We start from the raw sequence: 10671 nt of genomic DNA, 5'->3' as shown, positions 1-10671 counted from the left end.
GAGAGAGGATGCAGAGCTGTTGCCCTGTTAAGCTCTGACCTAAAATCCTCAGATAGCTAGTATTCCTTGTGACTAGAACTGTTGATCATTGATAGCATTATCAGTGAGGTTGTTCTAACCCGTAAATTCTTTTAATCATTTTGTTTCTGTTACCTTTTTGCTTTTTTTCTCTCACACAAGGTAAATAATGTGTACCAATCTTTAATAAAAGAAGAGCACTTGTAAGTACTCTGGCCTCTGATTATCTTTATCTGTGCATGGAGCCTCTAATACACTGGGTCATCCAACTACCTTACCTGTGCTGGCACTTGTTCAGTACATGTACATGAATCACCTCTGCTCCTCAATCAGTACCTCTTTATCAATCTGCTTGCCACTACATTCCCCAAGTAAACTAGCAAACATAGTATCAGCCAATCCCACAATTGTCTGATTTTGTAGATGACATCTCTAACATTACTACCTCAGACACTAGGTGGTTCAGCTTGGGTCTACTGAAGTTAACTGGTTACTTTGTACAGGTGATGACACATGCAGAAAAAAACTTCTAAAAACTCCTTTTCAAGAGCCTCTATCTTATTGTCATCACAGAGATGTTTCATTCACTACCAAGGTAATACGAACCTGCTCACTGGCAAGATAATTTTCTAATAACAAGCTAATGCCTTTAACAGCCAGGGAAGGCACAACGCCCATTTGAACTCAAAAAATACTCAATGGTACGGAGACATACTCTCTCCCAACACCTTCTATTAAGACAGAAGTATAATCTGGCAAATAGATTCTCCCAAGCAGCAAAGACTGGGGAGCACCAGTGTCCTTCAGAACAGACCTCTGGCTCTCCCTCAGTGACAGATATAAAACCTTCAGACATAGCTTCTGTAAATAGGTGACTTGACTCCCACAACTGATTCTAAACTGTATCCCACAGGACACTGCACAACATCTGACACAAGGGCCACTGGACAATGCTCATGACTGAAGTTTTTCCAATAACTGGTCAGGGAACCAGGAAAACAATGGAAACTGCATCAGAAGCAAAGCACAATCGTTTCCTCTTGGATGCATCATTTTTAAAGGCAACTCCCCCTGGTAGTGACCAATTCTGTGCATCTCCCTTCCCATAGCTCCAAAAGGAACAGCACCTCTAGAGCCCAACAATTAGCAGCAGCCATGCTGACATGTCATCACTTGGCAGCAAATCAGAGATTTAAATACACCATCCAGCAGATTTAGCTTTGGAGGCCCTCCCGTACAACGTTTCAAAACATGACTGCTATATTAGCATTTAATCTTACCAGTGAATGAAAATTTAGATTTTCTTCAGTGTGGTTAATGAAAAAATAAACATGCTTTTAGAGGGCACTGATAAGTAGGCTGGTAACAACTGAGGAATGTCTGGAGTGTGATGTGTCCTGAACAGCTAGACAGCAGTATATGTTACCATTAAGATAAACTTAAAATGCCTACTACAGTCAAAAATGGTCACAGACCTATAACACATAGAGCTGAATAAGATGAACTAAAACATTTGTAGATAGTGTACTTTGGCAGTACCTTACATATAAAAGGAACCATATGTCCAGGTGGCCACTTCTAGGCTTTAGTCTTAAAGTGTTAAACATTTTGAGTTAACAAATCAGTACAGAAATACTGGGTAGTGTGTGTGTGTGTTATAGCATTTTTGTGTTTTAAAAAAGTCCTATCATTAAATGCTATGTTTTACATTGCATGAAGGCCAAAGAAACTGAAACACTGAAGATCTACAGGGTTCCAGTAACCGAGTCTGTTTAAAGAGACCTAAATCAGTGGCTGTGTTCACATACAAAGGTTTTTGCCGATCCGACTGACCACATTCCGATTATATGTTAAGACTGAGGTGTTTATATGCACCCTCTACTGCACAATCTATTGAAAAATGTCCATTTGCGTTCGCACTACGAGTAATCCAATCTAAAATTCTGCGCATGCTTAGCTATGCGAACGCACATGCACAGAGCATACTTAAACTTTCCAACAGGGAATTTAATTGTTCTTCTATTTAACGGATTATTTACAGGATTAGCCACCACATTCAATCAGACAGAAATTGTACTCCGAATGGCCTCAATCGGACTAGTCTATTGCAACTGAGGTGTATACATGGATGTATTCTATTCTGATTGAGCTATGAGTCAAATTATTAATGTATTATCTGGCTGCATGTAAACATGGCTAGTGTTTCTTAACATTGGTCCTGGGACTGAATTCCACTACCATACTTTCATGTTTTCACTGCCCCAACCATGATGCAAATCATCTAATTAAAAAACTTTTCAGTTCAGTGCAATGTCAGTTTCGGTTAAATGTGTCAGGGCAGGAAAAATACTGACCTATACAAGACAGTGATACTTCAGGACCAAGACAGTGAACCACTGAGCTACATGACTGCACATCTGATTGGAACGTGCTCCAGTCACCACACCTCAGTTACCACACTCCATCAGAAGTCCCATGAGTCAGTACAGAATGCAAATAAAAGGATGGTTGATCAGGCATATAATATGGTTGTTGTTTTATGGAAACTGAAAATCAGTGCTGAGTCTTGCTACTGTACTGTAATGTTACTGTAACACTGAAATAATACTGAGCTAAGATGTGTTTTTCCCACCATTTTATTTTCTACTACTATGGAAAGACTTCTTAATCACCAGAGGGATACAGTCTGTTTTAATAAAGGAAAATATATATATTTTTTTATTTTAATGAAGGATCGGCACTAGATCTTTATTAAAAGTAATTTATTTTAAAAATATATATTTAAAGAGACACTTCGACTTGCTTTCTTAGTTCAACAGCTGTCATATTGTTTCTAAATGGAAAACCTGACATTTAATAGTCCTGTCTTGCAATTGGAGGGACTGATTGTCTCTGAGCAAAACCTGTATCCTACATTTCTTTTCTTCCTGGTTTTCTATGTGCTCATTATGGTGTCCAACATCGGAATCGTGTTGCTCATAGCAATGGAAAGAAGCCTGCATGAGCCTATGTACATTCTCTTCTGCAACCTTCCCTTTAACGATGTGTTCGGAAACTCTGTTGTTGTCCCTCGGTTAATGGTGGACGTTTTAAGGCCAACGTCTGAGCACTACATCAGTTATCGTGAATGTGTTACTCAAGCTTTCTGTTACCACACGTATACTACTGCATCTTACACTATTCTCATGGCTATGGCCTTTGACAGATATGTTGCCATATGTAATCCATTGCGCTACACAACTATCATGACAAACAAAATGGTGGTTAAACTGACTGCATCAGCCTGGGGGGCAGCTCTGCTCCTTGTGAGTATTTTGTTAGGTCTCACAATAAGGCTGAATCGCTGTGGAACACTGATTGCAAATCCATTCTGTGATAATGCATCACTCTTCAAACTGTCATGTGAGAATCCTTACATTAATAATGTATATGGCCTGGCATACACAGCAGCTGTACTTGGCTCTTCTTTGGGATGTGTTGCACTTACCTATGCCAAAATAACAGCTGTCTGTCTCACTACTAAAAACAAAACTCTAAACAAAAAGGCTCTGAAAACTTGCAGCACACACTTGACCGTCTATTTGATCATGTGGATGTCTGGGTTTATCATGGTCATACTCCATCGTTTTTCTGGTTATTCAGACTACAGGAAAGGAGCTGCGCTGCTTTTTCACATTGGCCCAGGTATTCTGAACCCTGTAATATACGCACTGCAGTGCACTGAGATTAGACAACTTATGTTAAAGATTCTATGCTCAAAAAAACTGATGTCACGATGATAATGTTCATGTAGTATTAAAAAGGAAAGGATTTCTTCTTCAGTTTGACTTGACATTGAAATAATAACAGTCAAAGTGGTTCTAATTTTGCCTGTTTATATGTGATGATGCTGCACATACTAATGTATAGCCCCTAAAAAGAAGTGGAAAGTAGTTAGTTGCATTTACTCAGTTACTTGTATGCATGTCTTTTCAAATGACGAAACTTACACTACTTATTATATTTGTGGGGAAACAAGTTTTACTCTAATGCATTTTAGTCATTCATAATCAGTTCCAAATTTCTTTTTTTTTCTGCGTCCTGTTGGTGAAGGAACCTGGACTGTTGTACACTGTAGGAAACTGCAGTCTTAAATCTATGGAACTACATTTTGTGCTGATACTTTTATTCTACTATTTTGGGGAGTAAAGCTACTGTAATTGCTACTTGAGATAATTACCACTGAAATATTATCTTTATTTATGTATAATTCTACCAAATGTACCCACTTCTAGTTGAAGGAACTTCAGAAACGCTAAACAGCAGAACAAAGTATTTGTAGGCCACACTTTAAGGGAAACCTTAAGCAGGGCTTAATCTGGATATACAGCATGATAATGTACCTTTGTAAGATTCATTAATATGAACCAATAATCCAGATTGACAAAGAGAACGAATTGGCCAAGTGTAGCATTTTTTTAGTAAGTGGCCCAAAACTGTATGAAATATATTTTACTAGAACTGGATTTGCTTAAGATGAGAGACTGAGAGCTAAATATACAGGATTATATGATCAAAAACTAAAACACTGATGAAATGAATGGATATAGTGATGGGCTACTAAAGGCTCTAAAGCTCTAAACCTATATTTATGACTCGTTACTAGCTCCAGTTAAAATGAACATGACCTTAGCTTTGGCTGAGTGTATCTCAGCAATTCTCTAAGACCTTCACCAACCACCATGTCTTTCTTTATAATTTTATACACTTGTGTGATAGTACAGTAAATACAAGTTTAAATCACCTTCAGTTGTAATATACAGACTTATTTTTCCTTTTGCTGCAAAACAAAAACATTTAGTGATGAACCTGGTGAAAAAAAAATCTCTGATATCACCATTTTATTTCTTTCTCCCCTCTCTCCACCTTCCTCTAAATCTGTGCGTGCATTTGTACTGTTGATCGATTTACTTATTATTGATCGTCTTCTCCCTAGAGTTCAGTCTGCTGGCAAAAAGGAGTCTTTTAATAGCTGTAGGGAGGGTTTTCTCTCTGATGTTCCTCTACATTTCCCTAGCATGTTAAAAATTGGTGTGTCCACCTGAAATCATTGCAATTGTCCATCACCTGCGTTTGCTTTTTAAAACATGAGTATATCTTGTTTCTTTTACTTTCATTTGATAGAAGTCTGGTAGTCCAAAACATCAAGACAATTTTAATGGTATGTGGATTAAATGTAAACTATTTTAATATAGCAAATGAGCAGATAAACAGATATTTACTAAAAGTAAAATCTACTTTAAAAATATATTTAAAGATACACTAAAGGATTTATGTTTGTGCTGAACTGACCTTTCTAACCTCCCTCTGCCTCCTTTTTCAAACAGTTGTTGTACTGTATCTCAGTGGGAATCTAGACATTTAATAGTTGTGTTTTGCAATTGGAGTGACTGGCTGTCTCTGTGCAAAACCTATATTCTATATTACTATACTTCCTGATTTTCTATGTATTCATTATGGTATGTAACAATAAAAGGAGTCTAACATGCATGTATGTACAGTCTTTTCAGTAACCTTCCTTTCAACACTGTATTTGGAGAATAAACAAATCCACAACACATGGTATTACTGACTAGAGCTCATGGCTGCAAGGAAAACTGTGGCAAGCCTGTTGTTACATTGTTGTTACATCCTGGTATCTGAAGTACCAAGAACCGTGGTCACGCTGCAGCTGACTATGCCATGTGAAGACCGAATGGAGGAGGTCAACAAGCGGAAGAGAGACAAAAATATTCAGACTTGGTCCTGGAGTGCCACAGACAGGGCTGGGGAGCTCAATGTATGCCTACTGAAGTAGGCTGTAGAGGTTTGCAGCACACTCCCGCAGCAAGGCCTGTAGCCTGTTGGGTCTCAGAGGAATCACAAAGAAAAAGGCAATCGAGGACATCAAAGGCTACATTCACATTACCAGGTTCAAGGGGCATAAATCCAGTTTTATGCCCTAATGTAACTCAGATTTGATGTTTGGATGCTGTGTGGACACACAACTTTTCAAATCTGACCTGAGCCACTTTCATATGTGGTCCTAGATCGGATATGTATCCAATTCATGGCCATGTGACCTTAATAAGAACACTCAGACCATTCACATTAATGATAGATTTAATTCACTTACCTAAACGAGTGTGAACCATAATGTCAGAGGTCAGATCTGAGCAAAAAATCAGATTTGAGCAATGAGGCTTGTAATGTGAATGTAGCCATAGAGGCAGCAGAAAACACTTATAGAGGGTTGTGGATCAAGAAAGGTGAACCATGGACTGCATGGACTACTACTTGAACACAAGAGAGGGTGTCTGATGTTGAAAGACCCAAAACACCCAATGAATTTGTGCTGAATCAGATGATATAAAACACTTACAGTGTAAGACAAAAGTTAACTGTTGTAATTGTTCTGTACAGAAAAACTGCATGAAGTATGTGGATAATATGCTATGTTTTATATCACAACAGGGTACTAGTCACAGAGTGTGTTTGAAAAACTGGTCGTGGAATGGAATACCACTGCTTTGTATAGTTTCATGTTTTCCCTGCTCCACTAAAACTGATTCAAATCTAGTTAATCAAATCTAAATTCACTATCTAAGTAGAAGCCATTACTAAAAGAAACTGAACTGAATATGTCACATCAGGGAAAATACTAAACTATGCCGAGCAGTGCTCCTTCAGGACAAAGAATGACAAACACTGAACTACATGATTACATATCCAGGTTGGTACACACTGCAGACAACAAACTGTTGTTGTGACGCTCCTTCAGTCCCGTGAGCTTGTCACAACCAGAAAAGGAGGTTAATAAAAGGATGGGTGGTCAGACACAACATAATTGTTATGTTGTTTTGAATCAGTTTCCGAAGATCACTTGCTAGGACAATGAATAAGTCAATACTGTGTTTTGCTCATATTAATGTAACACCTAAATAACACTGAGCTATTTTTTCTGACCAACTGTTTCTTATACCATATAATAACTTCTTAATCACACAGGAAGATATAGCCTATATATATGTATCTGTTCATTACAGGTAAATTATATTAATAGAGTGAATGTCTAGTAAGCTGTTTTTTTATTGTGATGAAGGACATGTACCAATATATACTAATTTTCATTTTAGAAAAGTACATTTAAAGACACCCTAAAAGATTTATGATTGTGCTGATCTGACTTTTCTAACCACCATCTGCTTTTTTATTGCAATCAGCTGTCATATCGCTTCTCAATGGAAAACCTGACATTTAATAGCCCCTTTATACAACTGGAGGGACTGGTTGTCTCTGAGCAATACATTTATCCTACATTTCTTTTCTTCTTGATTTTCTATGTACTCATTGCAGTATCTAACATTGGAATCATTCTGCTCATAACAATGGAAAGAAGCCTACATGAACCTATGTACATTCTCTTCTGTAACCTTCCCTTTAACGATGTGTTCGGAAACTCTGTTGTCATCCCTCGGATAATGGTGGACATTTTAAGGCCAAGTTCTGAACGCTACATCAGTTATGGTGAATGCGTTGCTCAAGCTTTCTGTTACTATATGCACGCTACTGCTTCTCACACAATTCTCATGGCTATGGCCTTTGACAGATACGTTGCCATATGTAATCCACTGCACTACTCAACTATTATGACGACTAAAATGGTGGCTAAACTGACTGCATCAGCCTGGGGTGTGGCAATGGTCTTTGTAGGTATTTTGTTAGGTCTCACAATAAGGCTGAATCGCTGTGGAACACGAATAGCAAATCCGTTTTGTGATAATGCATCGCTGTTCAAACTGTCATGTGAGAATGACTCCATTAATAACGTATATGGCCTGGCATGCACAACAGTTATACTTGTCTCATCTATGGGAAGTATTGTACTTACTTATTCCAAAATAGCAGCTGTCTGTATTAACAGTAAAAACAAAACTCTGAACAGCAAGGCTCTGAAAACCTGCAGCACACACCTGACTGTCTATTTGATCATGTGGCTGTCTGGTTGTATTATGATCATACTCCATCGTTTCTCTGGTTATGCAGATTACAGGAAAGGGGCAGCGCTGCTCTTCCACATCGGCCCAGGCATTCTGAATCCTGTCATATATGCATTGCAGTGTACTGAGATCAGACACATTATGTTAAAGATTCTACACTCAAAGAAGGTGCAGTTATGATGAGGATGTTCCATTAAAAACAGATTACACTCTGTCAATGTACAGCCCTTAAACAGAGGTGGTTAGTACTGTAGTAGTTACTTGTACTAAAATAAAACGTTGATGTGCATTTTTATAAGTCTTTTCAAATGACCACACATAAGCTGCTGCATTTTAGTCATTCACTAATAGTTATTTTTCTATTACTTCATTCCGTTCTGTTGGTGAAAGAACGTGGACTGTGACACACTGCCAGGTGATTGTAGTTTTACAGATATATTAGTACCCACAGAGCTACATATATGGTCCTTATTTCTTTTTAATGCTACTTTCTTTGGGGTACAGCTACTGTTTTTGCCACTTCAGTTTATTTCACTGAAATGACAACATTTTTTTGTGTAATTTTAATTTGTAAGCCAACATCAATTGTACCTGTTTGTATTGTATACAAGCCTGATATTTAAGCTATTACAAAAGTTTGAATGTAAATGTAAGAAATGTGGTTCTCCTTCATCAAAATTTCCAGTCTACCCACTGTTAGACACTATAGAAAGAAACTTTATGTTTTGGGGATAGAGTTACAGTGCAAGCAGCTACAGAAAGGCTAAACAGCAGAGCAAAGCACGTGTAGGCCACACCATTATTTAAGATTAGTTATCATTACTTAAGGGAAAACTTTACTATTTATTTATTTAAGTATATATATATATATATATATATATATATATATATATATATATATATATATACAACTCATTTCATTTCGTTCAGATGAGCATAATCAGGGCTAGTTTTGGCTCAGTGTACTTCAGTGTATGTCACTCTAAAACTGTCACTGTCCACCATGTCCTTAACTATAATTTTGTCCACCCATCTGTGATTCTTCGCAATTTCTGCGAAGCTGTCTGTCTTAGCTCTTGTGGATGTTTGCGGATGTTTGCTCAAAAAATGGTCTATTTTTATATGTGTGCTTCAGTTTCAGCTGGCATTTTTAACAGAACTTATGGCCTATTGCGTCTTCACGCATAAAATTCAGAAACATTATTCAACTTCTGTGATAAACCCTCCAGTTCAAATGGGAACTGTTGCTTATTGGAAATGAAATAAAATTAAATTAATACTTTTGTTACCAACAGCATTGGTTGACCAATTGTTTATTAGTCAGTTAGTGGTTAATCAGTTAAACATTTACATCCCAAAGGAGGACTATCAATAACTTGCCTAGCTTAAGTTAGCAAACGATCAAAGTATATGTTGAAAACTGCTTCAGCTCTATTATACAGACAGGATACGTTATCGCTTATTTTTGTGGCGTTAACTGCTAAAACATTTAGAAAAAAAAAAACTTTTTTTAGGAAAAAAAGACAGATCTCACAAAGTTTCTCAACTATCTCCATTTTTACTTTTTTTGTTATTCCTCTTCACCTTTCGCTCATGGGAGGCGTGCGTCCTCCAGAAAAGGGACTTATATGTTGTTAATGCTATTGCATTATGTGTTTATTGTGTTGTTCTGTGTCAGGGAGTGGGTTTTGTTAGTGTGGATTGGTGGTCACCATGAGGGTGAAGTATATGGCTAGTTGTGACCTCCCCCTGAGTTCAGTGCTTTTGTATGTGCCTTTCTGCTCTGGTATTTAATAAAGAGCACTTCTCGGTGGAATCATGGCCTCCCCTGTGCCTTACTTTACACTGATGCTACAGTAGACACACACATTATCTAAGCTGCTTATCCTTATGAGTTGCGGGGGGACTGCTGGAACATATCCCAGTGCTCAATGGGCGGAGGGCAGGAAACACCCCGGACTGGTCGACAGTCCATCACAGTGCTACCGTATAGTTGATTTACATTTACTTATCATTGATCTTGTCTTTTTCTAGGAGTTCAGTCAGATGTCAAGGAGAAGCCTTTGAACAACTATGCGGTGGTCTGCTTACCAATCTTTCACTTCCACCAGTAACATTACTCTTCCCTGCCAAGTTGCACAAAGGTGTGGCCACCTGAAATCACCACAAATGGCTATCACCTGTGTTGGTTGTTTAAAAGCTGAGTGTATGTCCTGTTTGTTTGACTTTCATTGAAAAAGGACTTGCAGGCTGAAACTTTACAGCAATTTTAATGGGACAGATAAATAGTTTTAGATTTCTTACCTGAAATGGACAATGAATATAATTTTTTTTTAATAATACTGTAATAGTAAATCAACACTGAGCTAATATGTTTTTCCCCACCAACTTTTTGTAACATATGACCAGTCAGCAGGCGCTCGCGGTTAAAAACACAATCAAAGCTTTACTTGTGGACTCAGGCAAGTGTAACGTAGTCAGCAAACAGGCATGGGTCAGTGCCAATATAAACAGCAGTGGAGAAAGGGCTACCATAACAGACAAGGAGAAAACAGAGTGAAGTCCAAAAAACTGGCAATGAGTCAAAACAACAAATCCAATAAACCAGGCAAAAGTACACAGGGGCAAATCCAAA

At 37.9% G+C, this 10671-nt stretch overlaps 2 protein-coding genes across 2 annotated transcripts; both read left to right on the top strand.

Annotated features, from left to right (window-relative positions):
- Positions 1–2843: 2843 nt before the first annotated feature.
- LOC118820100 (olfactory receptor 52D1-like) lies at positions 2844–3797 on the top strand. Its single transcript, XM_036588232.1, has one exon. The coding sequence runs from the start codon at positions 2856–2858 to the stop codon at positions 3795–3797; it is 942 nt and encodes a 313-aa protein (XP_036444125.1). The 5' UTR covers positions 2844–2855.
- Positions 3798–7277: 3480 nt separating this feature from the next.
- Positions 7278–8216, top strand: LOC118820569 (olfactory receptor 8U9-like). The gene is made up of 2 exons (XM_036588927.1): positions 7278–7629; positions 7759–8216. Exons 1-2 carry the CDS (start codon positions 7278–7280, stop codon positions 8214–8216), a joined length of 810 nt encoding a protein of 269 aa, XP_036444820.1.
- Positions 8217–10671: the final 2455 nt, after the last annotated feature.

The sequence above is a fragment of the Colossoma macropomum genome, unplaced genomic scaffold (genome assembly GCF_904425465.1).
Source record: "Colossoma macropomum unplaced genomic scaffold, Colossoma_macropomum, whole genome shotgun sequence".
Classification (NCBI taxonomy): domain Eukaryota; kingdom Metazoa; phylum Chordata; class Actinopteri; order Characiformes; family Serrasalmidae; genus Colossoma; species Colossoma macropomum.
Note: the sequence above shows the minus strand (reverse complement) of the source record. Positions and strands in the feature narration are given on the sequence as shown.